The following is an 18,433-nucleotide window of genomic DNA, read 5'->3' on the forward strand; positions in this document are numbered from 1 at the left end:
ACCACACCAAAAAACTGAATAGGCCAACAAAATCAAGTGTGAACATTAGCAGAAAAACTTAGCTTTAGATGACTGTAACAGAGCTGAAAACCAAGAGCTGACAAGCCAGAAGGAATCACCAGCAACTGAATAGGGCGTCGGCTGTCTTAAATCCAATCTGAGACTCCTGAGATCCAATCGTCATCCTCATTCTCAGGTGGCAGATCTTCACCGATCAAATCAGCCTCTCTACCTCCTGTTACCATCAGAGGGAGTCTGGAAGGAGAACTCACAACTGGTGAACCAGAGAATGAACTCACAACACGTGTCCCTCTACACACGCAGGCCTCCGTCCCTGTACCTATCCCTGGCGTGTCCCTCTACACGCGCAGGCCTCCGTCCCTGTACCTGTCCCTGGCGTGTCCTCTGCACGTGCAGGCCTCCTTCCCTGTACCTGTCCCTGGCGTGTCCCTCTACACACGCAGGCCTCCGTCCCTGTACCTGTCCCTGGCGTGTCCCTCTACACGCGCAGGCCTCCGTCCCTGTACCTGTCCCTGGCGTGTCCTCTGCACGCGCAGGCCTCCGTCCTTGTACCTGACCCTGGCATGCCTCTCTGCATGCGCAGGACGCTGCATTGAACCTGACCCTGGCGTGTTCCTTAACACGCATCATGTCTCTAACTTGTCTTGTCTCCTTGCATGGAACCTTGGTTTGCTTACCGGATGCCCGGACCCTGCCGATCGCCATCAGAGCTACAGAACCTGATGTCCCGGTTGATCCTTGCTTGCTGTCCAGAGTCCGACGTCACTGTGCCTCTGCCTACCATCTTGCACGTACCATGCTTTGGACCTTGGCGTGCCCTGCACGCACCTTGTTATGTGTTCCCTGTGTGTTTACGTTTTGCACCTGTTGTTACCCTGAAGTGTTCCATAATGAAGTTATCTTGAACGTACGTCTTGTTTCACCTTGTCTTGTTTCCGTGAGCCGGCCGTCTGGTTTCAGCTGTCGTGGTGGCTCATCCCCTTGGTCTTGCCCCTGACACTTCCTGTATAGGGGGTGGTTTCTCTCAAGGTCAGCTCGCCCTACGTGGGTGGGTGCCACGGCCCAGAGGGTCCACTCTCTCTAAAGAAAAATGACTCAGTGTAAGCTGACGCTCGTCACACACGGCAGTGATCGTAAGAACTTGGCTAGTGACCGGAGATAACCCCGTCCCCGGCAGTCACGTGCAAGGCAGTTCTTGCAATCAGCTCATCGCAAGAACTGCAGTGTACGCAAAATTCCGGCTGAAACGAGTACACCATTATTTAAATTGGTACACATGCGTAGTAAGCTGCGTTCCCAAACTTAGTACGCATGTGACTAGAAAGATAATGCGGTTTTACCACATGTAATCATAGTGAATGGGTAATTTGCGCAGCAGAGACGGAGCGTCTCTGCTAGCATAAACAGACATGCAGCGATCTTGAAAGACGCGACGCATGTGCGTCTCCGCACGGAAGCTGGAGGTGTCTGTGCATGCATTGTGGAGATGGGATTGTTGAAATCCCATCCACTATGCTGTAATATCTGGACGCTGTGGGTTGGACGCTGTAGATGTACATAGCGTCCAACCCGCAGCGTTAACATACCCTTGGTACACCCAAATCTTTTTCACACCTGCTGTTGCTTAATTCTAGTCTTCTCATTCTGTAGATGTAATTTTTGTTTTTCTTGCCTAGATGTAGAATCTTGCATTTCTCCCTGTTAAATACCATTCTATTAGTCGCTGCCATCCCTCCTAGCTTTGCATCATCTTCAGATTTGATTAGTTTATCTTCAGTTCCCTTATCTAGATCATTTATAACAATGTTGAACAACACTGGGTCCAGGACAGAGCCTTGTGGTACCCCACTTGAAACACTCTTCCAATTGAATGTGCAACCATTTATTACCACCATAAGTCCACCTAACTGTAACCTTGTCAATCCCATACTTGGTCATTTTTTCAATAAGGATAGTATGAGATACTTTATCAAATGCTTTGCTGAAGTCAAGATATATCTACCACATTTCCCTGATCCACCCAGTCAGTGATTCCATGATAGAAAGAGATTAGATTAGTCTGGCATGACTTGTTTGCTACAAACACATGTTTGCTCTGGTTAATTACTGTATTCTTATCCAAGTACTTACATACATACTGTTTAATAATTTGTTCAAAGATCTTCCTGGTATAGACGTAAGGCTCACTGGTCTGTAGTTTCCTGGCTCCATCTTCTTTCCTTTATGATGATAGGGACCACATTTTCCCTTCTCCAATCTTCTGGGACTTCTCCTGTTCTCCAGAATTTTTCAAAGATTATGGTGAGTGGTTCTGCAATTTCTTCTGCTATCGTACCCTAGGATGTAATTCATCTGGACCAGGAGATCTAAATTATTTTAAATTAGCTAAGTGTTCTCTCGCCATCTCAATGTTCATAGATAGTTTGTATTCTTTTATTCCTTCAATGGCACCATGAAGATCAGTTAATGTTACAATTGCTTTCTAAGAGAACACAGATGCAAAATAAGAATTTAAAAGTTCGGCCTTCTTAACAACATTTTTGACCACTTCACCCTTTTCATCCAGTAGAAATTCTATAGCATGTTTGACTTTTCTTTTGCTTTTGACATACCCCCAACATCCTATTTTACTGCTTTTGGTCTCCCTTGCAAGACTTACTTCATTACTGGCTTTAGCTCTTCTAACACTTGCCTTGCATTCCCTGTAAACAGCATTATATTCTTCTTTAAATATGAATAGCCCCCTACATTTCTTGAATTATTAGTGAGATCATTCCCTGGCGGTTTTCTTCCCACCCTGATCTGATCCCTTTGATTGACAGGTCTCGCTCTGTGTGTACAAAGGGAGAGACCTGTCAGTCAGCGGGAGCGGGGTGGGAAGAAGGTGGGGGAACCAGCCTCTAGGACTAAGAATACAAGAAATATAACATAATCCTTGGCTGGCTTTTCAAAGTAGGTTTACTCTGCTTTTTTTGTGTGTTTTATGTCTAGATTTGATGTTTAACCTGTTGAATTCTGTTTATTATGTTATTTCTTACTAAACTTATTGAGCTTTATAGCTTTTTATTTACCACATCACATCATATTTTACAATAATTAGAAAGAATATTATTACATATAAAGTGAAAAAAAATCATTTATCCTTGTCACAATAAAAGAGAAAAATCTTGTCTTATCAGGACAGTAATGAAAAGCAAATGAGAAGCATTCTTAAGTAAGTCATAAGACTCCTAGACTGAGTTCACACTTTGTTTATTTGGTTCTCACGTAAAATCTGCAGCATAGTAAAGCAACTGCAGACTGGATAAGAATTAGCTTTTTCTACTGCATTTTTTTGGGAGGGGGGCATATCTTGCTTAAAACAAGGCATCAAATTAGAATATAACTTGCTCACAGACATGCTGTGTAAAAAAACTTGAACCAAGCACTAAACATGTGACCCCAGCCTGACGGTAGACCACGCTGTCTTGGTTGCAGAAACCTCACCAGTGGTGGCCTCTGGCTGTAGAATTTTGCAGGTTGGCAAGTTCAAGGCCCTGTGTGATAGACAGAGTAAAGGAAGCCAGGTCCTGGCACTCACAGGTTGAAAAATGGCTTTTTTATTTCAATGCACAAATCCAATTAGACTTTTCAGGCCATCCCATGCTTTTTTCAATAACTGCGTTATTGATGCAGTCTTTGTCTCTTGTGGTGTCATGCTTTAAATAAAGGTACCTTGTTTTTGATACTTTCTGGTATTTGACACATGGATACTTCCTGACAACTTTGCGTGCACAGGAGCTGTGTACGCACGATCGCCGCACTGATGCTGACACCTGGCGCTTTAACCCCCTAAATGATGGGATCGATATCAATTGGTAACCCCCTCTGCCCCTGATCGGCGCTCCGAGGGGGCCTGATTGTTGCTATGGTGACCCGATGTCGTCACAACGACATCCAGGTCACCAGGCACTAGCAAGGTAGTTAGAGCATGTGCATATCTACTGTTCTGTATACCTCTTCAAACTAAACTAACATCCGGAAGCAGTGACAGCTGTGGCTGTCCTCTGGATGTCAGATACATCCAGAGAAGGTGACAGTAAAATGGCTTCTGATTGGCTGCAGTGCTCTCATGACATAATGTCATGCAATCCCCGGGAGAGCCAGTGCCGACACAGCTAGAACGGAACTGAGTAGGGGACAACCCCTTTAATACTTATATGGGTATTTGCTGTCTATATCAATAGGCAAAGTTTATTAACCAATCACTCTGGTTCTTTAGAAAAATACAATGCAGATGTTAGTATTATTAGTCTGTAATGTGACTGCTGTGCTTTCTCCAAGGAATAATGTGGAAGGCGTTGCTTCTTCATATGTGCCACTTATCATTAGTGGGCCTTTTCACAGTGATCCATGCCACATGCGATCTACATCCTATTTCTGGTGATGATGCTCAGTTTTGTAGGTAAGTTTTATTTTTAATTTTAGTTACATATAATCTATAATCGTGCTTTTTCTGACCCCTTGAAATACAGTTTGAAATTTGCTCCCAGTTCCGGGGTATTCTCATGGGGACAAGTCCCTCTGTATAATACGTGCTGGACATTGAGGTCTGTGTGGCTAGGAAAATACTATCTTCATAAGGGCTCATGTATTTGTACAGCTTCATTCCAGGACTGATTTACCCTTCTACAGCCTCCTGTTCTCTGTTATCACCTACACTGATTGTGTACTTTATTCTTCCTCCCTCTGTAGAGTCTGCCTTGGTTTTTTTAGTTTTTTTTTCTCATTACACACATATGCAGCTTATTTTTTTCACCCCTTGCAGATTACCTTGAGATGTTTTTTTCATCCCTATCTACATCTTGTGTGATCTGACCTCCATCAAGAGTTGAATTCTTTTTCCCATCTCCACTTTGCCTCGTGCATCTTCTTGCGCCTTCCTGTTGCTACGCTGCGAAAAGGGAGCGCAGTCAGAGCCAGTTGCAGTGTGCAGTCAGATCTGTGTCAGGAGCAGCAGAACAACCAGTTGTGCGATGGAGTTGCACAGATTCTACAATTGCAAAAAGAGAAAATATTTCATGAAAATTGTTGGATTTTATATTTAAGAGGCACATACACATGCATTCAAAATAAAGTACAAGAGTGCACGTAGCCTTTCAGCAATTGAAAAGACTTACTGATTTAGTTTACAATTATTTCAGGAAAGAAAATCAAGTTAATTAGGCCCCCATACCACTTTCATGTTTTTACCTGAGTTTAAAAAACAACTATCTGAACAGCCCACCACATATCACAAAAGGTAATTTGTTAGGAAATACAGAACACAAAATGTTACTTGCAAAAAAAACAGGAAATCAGGAGGCAGTGGAAAAGCTCCGGAAGAGGACAAGTGACTAAGAACAACCCTTTCAGCTAGTTGTTAATACAAATATGTATAGCAGTAAAAGCACAGAAAAAGGCTGGGGACGAAACATGGTGGCCATGTAGGGTGGTTACGACAGCTTTAAATAGATCAGCACAGCTTTTATAACAAATGATTTCTCCAAAATTCAGCACACAATACCATATTTACTGACTAATGCAGTCTCAGAATTATTCAACTTCTTCATGACCGGCATCTTTGGTACTTAGTAGAGTCCCTCTGGCTGTTATGACCTGATGCATAACCAGACAGCAGCTTCTTGCAGCGTTCCTGAGGTTTCTTTATCCACTCCCCATGAGCAGTGGCCTCTTCAAATCCCATCAAAGATTTTCTATTGAATTCAGTCACACTCTACAATTTTCCAAGACTTCTTCTGAGACTGATCCTTGATTAACTAGGAGGTATGTTTGGAATCATTGTCCTGTTGGAAAGTCCAATGATTCCCATGCTTCAGCTTCCTCACAGAAGGCAAGACTTTTTTTTCAGGACTTGCTGGTACTAGATTTAATTATGTCCTCTATAAGTTGCAGGTTTTAAGTTCAAGAAGAAGCAAAGCTGCGCTGGAGCATAACCGAGCCATCTCCATGCGTTACTGTAGGCATCACAAAGACACCGTCGTGCTTTACTGTAGGCCTCACAAAGACATTGCAATGCTTTACTGTAGGCATCACAAAGACATTGCCATGCTTATCTTTAGGCATCACAGAGACATCACCATGCTTATCTGTAAGCTTCATGTTACTTGCCTGTGCCAGGCCTTTCTCCTTTTTCCTACAGCCAGCTCCCTCTGTGCTAATACACACTAGGTTGATGTGGTAACCCGGGAAGCACCCCTGATACCATATTTTAATGCAGGCTCAGACAGCTATGCACTGCCTGAATATTGCGGTAGTACGCATTTTACGTATGCTATTTTGCTGCTTTCTCCCTCACCCATGACAGCACCACGGAGAGAGGGAGTTCGCCCATCAAGGACAGGAACCTACAGACAAAAGAGCGGCACCTCTCCTCCGCCCCCCCAGTTGGGTTCCTGTCCTTGACGGGTCAACCACGGCAGCAGGAGCGCAGCACTTACCGGGGTGAAGATCCGGGACCGTCCCGTCCGCGGTCAGACAGCGGGGAGGCCCCTGTCGCGGCGGGGTCGGTTGCCGAAGCCGCCACCGCTGCAGCTGAGGGCTGTCCAGGGTGAGCGGGCGGGGAGGACCGGGCAGCCGCTCCGGGAGGAGTAGGGGCTGGGGGACGCCGGTATAGGGGCAGCGCCGGGTACAGAGGTGTACCAAGATGGCGCTGCCCCGGAAATAGAAGGAGGAACTTCCGGGTCCCCGCGGTCGGCGCATGCGCAGTGCGCACTCCCCGGGGAGGCAGCGGTGCAGGCCGGGAAAACAGGTGACGCCAGGGCGGCCTATTCAAATTTGGAACGCTGAAGCAGCCTCAGGGCTGGAAGCGTTCAGGCGTGATGGATAGCGACCAGCATGAGGAGCTACAGCAGCCTAAGCAGCAGCAGCAGCAACATAGGCAGCATCACCAGCACCGCCAAAAGGATAAAGACGGACGGGAGAGCCGGTCCAGTAGTCACTCCACGCAGCAATCAACTGCAAGGAGCAAGTCACCTGCCATGGATCGCCCAGTGAGGGATTTGGATTCACTTCCAGAACCGGTACCTGCAACCGCGCATGGGGGGTAAGTGGATCTTCGTGAATGTTCCCCATTGTAATAGACTTATTTCCCTTATCAGGGAAAGAAGAGAGAAAAAACCAAGAACAGGGAATGCCCCACCTGTAGGAAGCCATTACCAACGCCCTGGGAGAAAAAATTATGTGACTCCTGTATACAGGAGGTCCTCGGCGGTGAAACCCTGGATCATGCCGCAGACCTAAGGGCGGTAATCCGCGCAGAAATTCAGAGTGCCCTTTCATCCAAAAAACGGGAAAGGAAAGGAAGGAAGGGGGACGTGGTAATAGAGTCCCAATCAGAGAGCTTATCGTCAGGGGAAGTCACCTCCCATACTGTAAATACCGACTCGTCATCCTCCGAAGAGGAGACGGAAGGTCGTCATTGTTTCCCCCTGGACGAAGTGGATGCCTTAGTAAAAGCGGTAAGATCCACTATGGGGGTGGAAGACCCCCGGACTGATAGATCAGTCCAGGACATTATGTTCGGAGGACTGGGTCAAAAGAAACGGAGGGTATTTCCGTTAAATAAGAACGTCCAAGGCCTCATAGATAAAGAATGGGAAAAACCGGATAGGAAAAACTCTACGGTTCCTTCCATCAAAAGAAAGTACCCATTTGATGAGGAGGCATCCACATCGTGGGATAAAGCCCCCAAACTAGACGTGGCGGTAGCCAAAGCTTCAAGAAGGTTTGCGCTCCCCTTTGAAGATATGGGTACCCTGAAAGACCCATTAGATAAAAAAGCGGATACCCTACTTAAGGGCACCTGGGAATCAGCAGGGGGAAACATCAGGCCGGCGGTAGCGGCAACCTGTACCTCCCAGAGCTCTTATGGTATGGATAGACCAATTGGAGAGACAGATAAGGGAAGGGGTTCCCAGAGATAAAATCCTGGAATCCATGCCAATGATAAGAGGGGCGACAGCCTTCCTGGCCGACTCTTCGGCTGATTCGATAAGATTGTCATCCAAAACGGCAGCCTTGTCGAATGCAGCTAGAAGAGCTTTGTGGTTAAAATGTTGGCCTGGGGATCTCCAGACAAAAATGAAGTTATGCGCCATTCCCTGTGAAGGAAAATTCCTCTTCGGGGAAACTTTGGATGACATCCTCGAAAAGGCAGGCGACAAAAAGAAAGGCTTCCCAAACCTAGGACCAGTGAGTGCCACGGGCTTTAAACGGTCCTTTCGGAACAAAAAGTTCTTTCAGAGGAGACCCCCGAGAGACCAAAAATGGGAAGACAGAAGAAGGGACAGGGGGTTCATCTTCGGTAACTCGTCCCGGGATAAAAAACCCGCCAAGTGACTGTGGGCCCAGGGTGGGAGGGAGACTAAGTTTTTTCCTCCCAGCCTGGGAGAAAATATCCAACAATCCCTGGCTGATAAATCTTATAAGATCAGGATTAAGGATAAGCTTTTATTCTCTCCCTCCGCAAAAATATATAATTACCCCGATAAGGTCGTCGAAAAACGAACAAGACGCCCTCGAAAAGTAGGTCCTGAGTATGTTGGACAAAAAAGTCCTACAGGAGGTTCCCCCACAGGAGAGAGGCAGGGGGTTCTACTCGCCTCTCTTCCTAGTAACCAAACCAGACGGCACCTTCCGCACCATCATAAATTTAAAAAGACTGAATTGCTATATCAAGAACGAAAAATTCAAGATGGAGTCGATCAAATCGACCATCAAAATTCTCTTTCCGCAATGCTTTATGGTGGTCTTAGACCTCAGCGATGCCTACTACCATGTCCCCATTCACAAAGAATCCAGGCAATACCTCAGGCTAGCGGTCTCGATAGCAGGAGAAATAAGAGAATTCCAATACAGGGCCCTGCCATTTGGGATCTCAGTGGCTCCACGGGTCTTTACGAAATTGGTGGCAGAGATGATGGCTCACATAAGAGAACAGGATGTTCTGATAGTGCCATATTTGGACGACTTTTTAATAGCGAGCAACTCAGGCCAGAAATGCACAGAACAGAGGGACAGAGTGATGAGCACTCTAAAAAACCTCGGGTGGCTTCTGAACCTGAAAAAGTCAAGGCTGGAACCAAGGATAGTCCAGGAGTTCCTAGGCCTGACACTGGATTCAAACATCCAAGTGTGTTACTTGCCAAATCACAAAAGGGACAGAATCATTCATATGGTACAAAAAGCGAGGCAAAACCCTTCTATGACACTAAGACGAGCAATGTCTCTGTTAGGGTCCCTCTCTGCATGCTTGCCGGCGGTCCAGTGGGCACAAATACACATGAGGGATCTGCAGTGGGATGTCCTGACCAACCAGTGGGCTTTAGGAGACCACTTGGAACATCATATTACGCTAGATTCAAAAACTATTCATTCCCTAGCCTGGTGGGAGGACAAAAACAACTTGTCCAAAGGGATTCCCTGGGAGGCCAAGATCACACATGTAATTTCCACCGACGCCAGTCCTGTGGGATGGGGAGCACACATGGGCATCAGTGTGGCTCAAGGAGGATGGAGAGGTCAAGAACTAAAAGCCTCCTCGAATCAAAAAGAACTGCTAGCAGTAAATTATGCCTTGAGTCACTTTTTGCCAGCATTAAAGGGCCATCATGTCCGGATATTCTCGGACAACCGAGTAACAGTGGCCTATATAAACCACCAGGGGGGAACCAGGTCCAGAACGCTAATGGAGGCATCCTCCGAGATATTCAGGTTAGCCGAGGGAAAACTTACTGTCCCTATCGGCGCTACACATACGGGGAGTAGAGAACCAGACAGCAGACTTTCTGAGCCGTACCCAACTACATCAAGGGGAGTGGGCTCTAAATCAGTCCGTTTTTCAGAAGATTGTGGAAATGTGGGGAACCCCAGACATAGACTTATTTGCAGACCACAAAAACAAAAAGGTGGAAGCATTCTGTTCTCTAAATCCCAAAGGGAATCCTCGGACCCTGGACGCATTTATGCTCCCATGGACACGGGGACTACTGTATGCCTTCCCACCGACCATTCTCCTCCCGGCGGTGATAAGGAAAGTCAGGGAAGAGGGGGCTCGGGTAATACTTATAGCCCCTTTCTGGCCAAAAAGAACATGGTTTTCATGGCTCAGAATAATGTCAGTAAACGACCCCTGGGTTCTACCAGATCTCCCCGACCTTCTATCGCAGGGTCCTGTGCTACACCCCCAAGCAGTGAACCTCCATTTAACAGCATGGAATTTGAAAGGTCACTGCTGAGGGGGAAAGGATTTTCAGAAAATCTAATTTCCACGTTGCAAAAAAGTAGAAAACCAATTACAACCAGAGCCTACGGTAGAACCTGGAGGAAATTCCTATCCAGTTCGGGGGCAAAGGTTCAGGATGGAATACAAATGGATAAAATCCTGGAATTCCTCCAAAGGGGGTTAGAACAGGGACTAGCGACTAACACACTGAGGGTACAGGTAGCGGCCCTAGGCGCCCTCTATAATCAGGAGGTGGCGAGCGACCCTTGGGTATCACGGTTTATGAGGGCCGCAGTTAGGTCTAGACCAATAACTACCCAGAAAGTACCATCATGGGATCTGAACTTAGTGTTGTCAGCCCTAACAGGACCCCCATTCGAGCCTATTCAGTCAGCTCCACTAAAGACCCTATCATTAAAAACGATACTGCTAGTGGCCCTAACATCTGCTCGCAGAGTGAGTGACATTCAAGCCTTATCGGCAATACCCCCATTCATTAAAATTATGAAGGATAGAATTATATTGAAACCTAACCCTGCATATTTGCCTAAGGTAGCAACACACTTCCATAGATCACAGGAGGTAGTCCTTCCTTCCTTCTGCCCAAACCCTACGAATAGAGGAGAGGAGAAATTTCACACATTAGATGTGAAGAGGTGCTTAGTGCACTACCTAGAGGCCACCAAGGGATGTAGGAAGGAAGGATCTCTCTTTGTGTGTTTCCAGGGACCTCGGAAGGGGCTCGGGGCGTCCAAAAGTACCCTGGCAAGATGGATAAGGGATGCGATTGCCCTGGCATACTCATGCAGTGGGAATACCATCCCGGAGGGTCTAAAAGCCCACTCTACGAGAGCAATGGCGACCTCATGGGCAGAAAGATCAGAGGTATCAATAGAGCAGATCTGTAAGGCGGCCACCTGGTCAACACCTTCTACCTTTTTCAAACACTATCGCCTAGATCTAGCCTCTGCGTCTGACCTGACCTTCGGGAGAAGGGTCCTTCAGGCGGTGGTCCCTCCCTAAGCTACCAATCTCTGAAATTCTCTCCGTGGTGCTGTCATGGGTGAGAGAGAATAGCTTAGTTACTCACCAATAACGGTGTTTCTCGGAACCCATGACAGCACCCGCTTAATTCCTCCCCTTTTTCACGTGTGCGGTGAGCACGATTTAATGTGTGTAGAGTGTGTTCTTAGACACGAGGCTTCTCTATAAGTATACAAATTATAATGTTATGTATATACTTTTGTTGTTAACTAACCGGGAGACCCTCTGATGCTCTGTAACCAACTGGGGGCAGAGGAGAGGTGCCGCTCTTTTGTCTGTAGGTTCCTGTCCTTGATGGGCGGACCCCCTCTCTCCGTGGTGCTGTCATGGGTTCCGAGAAACACCGTTATCGGTGAGTAACTAAGCTATTTCTGCAGAAAATAGATGCTAATCTGTGCTGTACCAACTACTTAAATCCTTACAACATATCTGGTGCACTATTTGCCTCCTAAAAGTCACAGTGATAAGAGTGCAGGAGTGAAATCTGCACAACATTCATTGCTATTACAATGATATCAGAGCAATCGGGGGCTTTTCGGCTATGTGCACACGGTGCGGATCCTCCCGCGGATTTTACTAAATCCGCAGGTCAAATGACATGCATTTTTCCTGCGGATTTAGTGCATTTTTTGTGCGGATTTACTGCCGTTTTTGCGTGGTTTTCTACAGCCGTTTTCCACCTGCGGATTTGTAGAATGGAGCAGGTGGAAAACTGCAGCAAAACCGCACAAAAGAAGTGACATGCTGCTTCTTTTATTCCGCACGAAATCCGCGCGGAAAAATCCGCAGCATGTGCACAGCGTTTTTTTTTTACATAGGCTATAATGGTACTGTACATCACCTGCGTTCTGCTGCGGATCCGCAGGGCCAAATCTGCTGCGGATCCGCAGCAGAATCTGCACCGTGTGCACATAGCCTTCAGGTGCTGCACCTTTGACAGGCACATGGAGAGGGGCGATGGAGAGTCCTAATAGTGCGCCTTCTTATAGCAAAGTGAGAGCAGGAACGAGTCTGCACAGCGCTCCCGCTGACAGTGTAATGATGCTATAGTCAGAGTGTTGTGCAGGTTCTGCTCCTGCTCTTACTGTGGCTTCTAGAAGGCAGATCGCATGTATGGTGCTTCCCTGTCAATTCGTGGTTGGTAGATCCATACAACAAGTATGGTGTACAGATATCATCTAAGCAGTTGTTATAGCACAGTTCACCATATGTTTTCTACAGGAAAGTAGCAAACTAGAGTAATTAATCCTATCACAGTATTTTTTCAAATTGCATATTATGGTAGATCAGCTCAGAGGAAGACTCATGCAGCATTTTTAATAAACCAATGAGAGGTTTAAAGAGACAGCGTTCCTATGCCAGTGCAGAGCTAGCAAAAATCAACAAGGCCTAAACAAAAAAAAAAACATAGTATACAACATAGTATACTGAACAGTATGTGTGGTTGCGGGGATCCGCCCGTTCAGGGAAATCAACATACACAGGTTCAGCTTCCTTGTCAGGACACATAGCACTGGAGTTCCTCTCTCCAGCTCTACTGAACACTGAATGCCTCAGAAGGCTGACTATTTAAACCCCAGATCACACCCTGGGGTGGAGATAATGTGGACAACCTCCCATCCCCTCTATGGTAGTGTATAAAAAAACAGCCCTTAAAATGGCCAATTAACCCCTCTTAACACATAGTCTGCTGGAGGAAACTTCTGGGTTTCAAATCACTGAAGCTAATAGTCTCGTCTCAGTGAAACATATCTCCCCTCAGCACTTTGCCAGTGACTTTGACACAATATGCAACATTAAAATGGAAAAAAAATGAGTTAAAAAGTAACTTAATGATTTCAGCTAATACTGTTCTGAATTGTACTGTTAACACCTACAACTCTGCTTCAACAAGGTTCCTGACCGCTATCCTGGTGCCTTTGTATCTTTTTGCATCCTTTTGCTTGTTTACACAAGGCAGTGATCACTTCTCGTAAGTTGCCAGGCCACCAAAAACACAGCCATGTAGCACACATTCTTGAGCTTTCTCACTCTTGATCACTATCTCCTCTCATTCTCAATCTCTTGATTTCTTATTCTATCTTGATCTCTTGTTCGTCATAATCTCTCATCTTCGATCTCTCTTTCGAACTCTCTCAATTTTCTCGATCTTTCCCGTTCTTGATTTCTCTCCCCTGTTCTTGATTTCTCTCCCCCCTCAATTTCTCTTCATTTATTTCTCTTTCTGTCAATTGTTGTTCTGTCATCCTCTCCATTTTTTTTCTTTCTCTTGATTTCTCTTTGGAGCAAGTGAGGAAAAGAAACGATTTTTGTTCAAACTTCTGCACTACAATTATTCTCGTATATAAAATATCGTAGAGGCTGAAAGTAATGGAACTACTAATAAAAGCTGATTGCTGTGGGGACCTAGGGTGGGTTGGTTGGGAGTCATTTTATAATCCTCTTCTTGTTACGGATGTCCAAAGCTGAGAAGCCATTTAAAAGAAGTCCAATATTCCCACTCCCCCCAAAAAAAACTTTAATTGAACCATTTTGATATCAATTTAGGGAACATAGCCTCTATAATAATCATACTGGAACTGTAGATTTTAGTAAATGTGTTTTAGAGAAAAACTGTTTTATTACATATGTAAATGAGGAGGCTTCGGTGCTCCCTTGGTGTGGCCAAGTGCTCAGTGCACCTGCCCACATCCTAATTTCAATACTCTGCCCCTTCCTTCATGGTGATTGTCAGCTATCGCTTTGAATCGTTGTCTGATCTGACCCCACAGGTCCGCACATACATTAGAGGGGCTGAGGGCCTGCACACAGTGTCAGTCTGCGCAGGTGCGGAGTTGTCACCCTCTCTCCTGTGTATAACAGACGCTCGCTGCACGCAGGATCAGACAGCTGATGCTGACCGGAGAGGGGTGAGAATGTGCACAATGTCACGGTGTACATGCTCCACACCCCCGCTATTGTGTATAGTGGCCGCCAGCTGCTGTGTGATCCCGTGTACAGTGACTGGCCACTTCACACAGGTGCTGTGAATAACATTGATCATCTGATGACAATGGCTCCTGTCAGTGGTGCGGTATATTTCACAGCACATGAACAATCAGCTACAGTCGAAAGTGCCCAAAACTGAAAACGAGCAAGGGTACGGATGGGAGCAACTATGTCAGAAGTCAAAATATGATGCCAGATGGCTGGGTTAGAGCATCTCCAGTATTTCAGGATGTTCCCAGTAGCCAGGGGTGTACGAGGACCGTTGGTGCACGTGGATAGAGAAGGTAACTTGTCCGGTCCTATCCAATAAAAGGGATATGCAGTGCAAATTATTGTAGGGCACTACAGGCATAATGTTTTCTTTTTTTCCATAATATTCTTTTGCGTCCTTTTTTTAACACTTTTTATTCTCTCCTTTCTCGTAGTGCTGGGTTCCATGTTGTGTATCAAGGCATAGGTGATGTGTCCTGCAAACACGTCCCACCCTGTGAAAACTACACTCAAGCACTGAGTGATGTCCCGGTGATTACATACTCTAATGCCCAGGAGGTAGGTTACATAAAAGAGCAGGATGCAGAATGGTGTAATTAAGCCGTTTCTGAAGGTAGACAGCATGCAGAATGAATTTTAAGCCCGGTTCAGACAGCCGTGTGGAAAAAAACGGCCAGTGGCATCCGTAGAATGCTCCTCTACATTGCTAACTGGTGCCAGAGATGCCTTTACATTGCACACATTATTCTGGTCTGTAAACCAGACCAAAATCTGGTCCTTAATCCAGGCTCAAAATCTGATGCTTAAACCAGACCAAAAGCTGATCCTTAACCCCTCCAAATCTGGTACTTAAACCAGTCCAAAATCTGATTCTTAAACCAGACCTAAAGCTGGTCCTTAAACCAGACCTAAAGCTGGTCCTTAAACCAGTCCAAAATCTGATTCTTAAACCAGACCTAAAGCTGGTCCTTAAACCAGACCTAAAGCTGGTCCTTAAACCAGACCTAAAGCTGGTCCTTAAACCAGACCTAAAGCTGGTCCTTAAACCAGTCCAAAATCTGATTCTTAAACCAGACCTAAAGCTGGTCCTTAAACCAGACCTAAAGCTGGTCCTTAAACCAGACCTAAAGCTGGTCCTTAAACCAGACCTAAAGCTGGTCCTTAAACCAGTCCAAAATCTGATTCTTAAACCAGACCTAAAGCTGGTCCTTAAACCAGACCTAAAGCTGGTCCTTAAACCAGACCTAAAGCTGGTCCTTAAACCAGACCTAAAAGCTGGTCCTTAAACCAGATCAAGTAGTTTTTGTTTTTTTGGTCTGCATGGAAAATCGATCATGTGCACACAGACCGATCATACGCTTGTCTCCGTGAGACCTTGGTGGCTTGTACTATTGGGAACAGTTGGGATCTTTCGTACAATAGGATCTGGAGCCATATTGCCAATGTTCTCGAATTCTTTGCCTGTCCTGTTAGATGTATTTTTCATACCCTGGAACAGAAAGATTCGTGGGAACTGATGCTGATGGGCCAGACATTTACTTTCCTCCTGGAGGGGGAGCGAGGAAAATATAATTGTATTGTACCGTTTAGGGCTCCCGTGTTGGTTGTATGTACCTCGGTATATATGGATTTTCTCATTAGGACACCCCCTTCAGTATAAGCTATTGATGTCTATAGGTAGACAATCCCGCTCTGTGCCATCATCTTATTAGCTGGAGTGACAGATTACTTGACACAAGCACCGGTTACCAATTTGATTTGGATAATTGATCTTCTGGATCTGCTGCTTTTAGGACCGAGGTGGGAAGCCCTCTTTAAGGGCTCATACCTAATTTGCATGGAGAGCTTTGTTTGACTTGTAGTAGCAAACAAAGCTTATTTGGTAACTCTATTTGCCTTTCTGTTAAATACACTGAAAATGTTAGATAAATATGGTTGCTTTATTTCTGAGAACAGCCCCACTCCTGTGTACAGGGTTTTACTGGTATCTTATCGGAGTCCCATTCACCTCAATGGAGCTGAGCTGCTAAACCAGTCATCATTAGACTTTCATAAAAAGGAGCTGGAAGTGTTTCACCATTTTTTAAAAATTTTTTTTTTATAACTAGTCTGTTCTCCATCTCTTGATCCCTCAGAATATTAGCCTCCGCCATGAATAGGGGAGCAGATTGCATAGATTATAGCGGAATACTTTTAAGAACAATGTTTAGCTCTGTCCACTAGATGGCAGTGTTAGGTCAGTGGAATGATTATAGCGGGCACTGGTGATGCAGAATTACAGGATTCAGGTCTCAAAAGTGTCTAAAAGGATAATTGGCTTTGTTGCCCATAGCAACCAGTCACAGCTCAGCTTTCATTTCGTAAACTGACCAGGTGAAATGAAAGCTGCTCTGTGATTGGTTGCTCTAGGTAACAAAGACCCTCCCCTTAGTTACTGTGCTGTTTTTCATACAGAATTTAGGGGGATGTATGTGGATGTGCAGGGGGGCTGCTAGCATAGATTTTGGATCTAACCCTATTTCAGATCTTAAGTCAGACCGTAATAATGGAATAAAGCAATGAAGACCAACTATGGCAACAATAGGCTCATATATTGGTGCATACATTAAAGGGAACCTGTCATGTCCAGAAATGCTATTTAACTCCTGATATAGAGAGAGAGTCTGCGGTAAAGGACTGGCTTACTGCAGCAGCTACAGGGAGAAAATTCAGTTATATAGGTTTTATTGACCCATGGTTATACCACGCGGAAGTGCAGATCTGCGATTGGTTTCTCATGCCGAAAAAAAACGCAAAAAGAAAACAAACGACTCATGGCTCCAGACTTCAGATCATGCACCCTTACAAGTCCAGACAATGGAGAAGATGGAGAAATTAAGTTCTCCATCTTCTCACCTGTGCTGTTATCTCTCATGCGAGTGAACCGGATCACACTAAGAGGACACTCAGACTCTGACAATGTCATTGGCATACTCCGCCCGATTCTGTGGCATGACAGAATCATCGCTCGTGTGACCCCAGCCTAAGGCCGGTTTCACACAGCTTGGTATTTTCGGTACCGGAAGGGGAGAATGATGCGAGCAGTCTTGAGCACCTGCCGCCGGGGAACAGCGCTAACTGTACAGCTGCTTATCATGCGCCGGTATGTGTCGCACAGATGACATCCCTGTGTGTCATCCGCGTGCACGTGTGTGGGACGTTTTGCGGCCCCTGCTGCTGCTAAAAGAAAAGGACATGGGAAATGCACTAAAACCCGCGTGCGTTATTTACCTGCAGATTTTCCGCATCTGATACAACTCTGATTTGCAAGTGAAAAATATCCCTAGTTATTGACTGGAGCAACTCGGCACATAGAAGGGATTCTCCAGTTGAGGCAATCCTTTTAATCTTTCTTACATAAGTGTAAAGGTCATTTGGGATGTGAGTGTCTTTTAATGAGATCCCCCTAATTGAAGGGCAATATCTTGGTGACCAGATACCTTTATGTCAGATTGCTTTCCATTGTCCCTGTGCACAATGGGTGTAGTACACCCTTCTCCTTGGGTGCTGTTCTCTGTGGCTTCATGCCGAGCTCTCCAATATATACCGTAAGTTAATGATGAGTCCATCGTGCCGGCCTTGCCAAGCTCAGCAGCGACCACTCAGTGCTGATAAATGGCAGCGATTCCCGCCGTCCGCTGCCTGATGTATGGATCATATTAACACTGCTGCTGAGTTTACTTTATTCCTCTCCGGACACTGACACAATCCATCTGCAACCAAAGGAGCAAATGGAGAGAGTGATGATCCGGGCCAACCTGGGTCAAAAGAATGGGGGGAAAACTTAAGTTGCAGTCATTTCCTACTTATCGGACCATTCATCAGTGAGAAAGCGTCCGGTGACATTTCCACTGTGTTGTGATATTAACGCACGGTCATTTTTCAGGAGGGAAGTCTCTGTTGCCGTCAGTTTTGGGTCTGAAACTGGCGTGAGAATGGCGGACATGTGACATATGTTTCGCACTTATTCCATTGGAGAAAAAAATGCTGCAGTCGGTTCTAAGTGGCTGATAACAGCGAACAACAGACGTTATTCAGCAAACTTGGATAGTTCTAAAGAAATATTAGGGCTGATATGAAAGGTAG

General features: G+C 45.7%; 1 protein-coding gene across 2 annotated transcripts in view; it reads left to right on the forward strand.

The window, feature by feature from the left end:
* The window catches only part of PEBP4 (phosphatidylethanolamine binding protein 4), a 95,525-nt gene that overhangs the window by 23,928 nt on the left and 53,164 nt on the right, over positions 1–18,433 (forward strand). Inside the window, exons 1-3 of one of the 2 annotated variants that reach the window (XM_073588903.1) lie at positions 2,263–2,322; positions 4,345–4,465; positions 14,743–14,866. In XM_073588903.1, coding sequence (XP_073445004.1) covers positions 4,350–4,465; positions 14,743–14,866 — 240 coding nt within the window. In that variant the 5' untranslated portion in view covers positions 2,263–2,322; positions 4,345–4,349. Of the gene's footprint in view, positions 1–2,262; positions 2,323–4,344; positions 4,466–14,742; positions 14,867–18,433 lie in introns of those variants that run through there. The other variant, XM_073588902.1, reaches the window with a different exon arrangement.

The sequence above is a fragment of the Dendrobates tinctorius genome, unplaced genomic scaffold (genome assembly GCF_039654945.1).
Source record: "Dendrobates tinctorius isolate UK_male_01 unplaced genomic scaffold, ASM3965494v1 ptg000104l, whole genome shotgun sequence".
In the NCBI taxonomy this organism is placed as follows: Eukaryota; Metazoa; Chordata; class Amphibia; order Anura; family Dendrobatidae; genus Dendrobates; species Dendrobates tinctorius.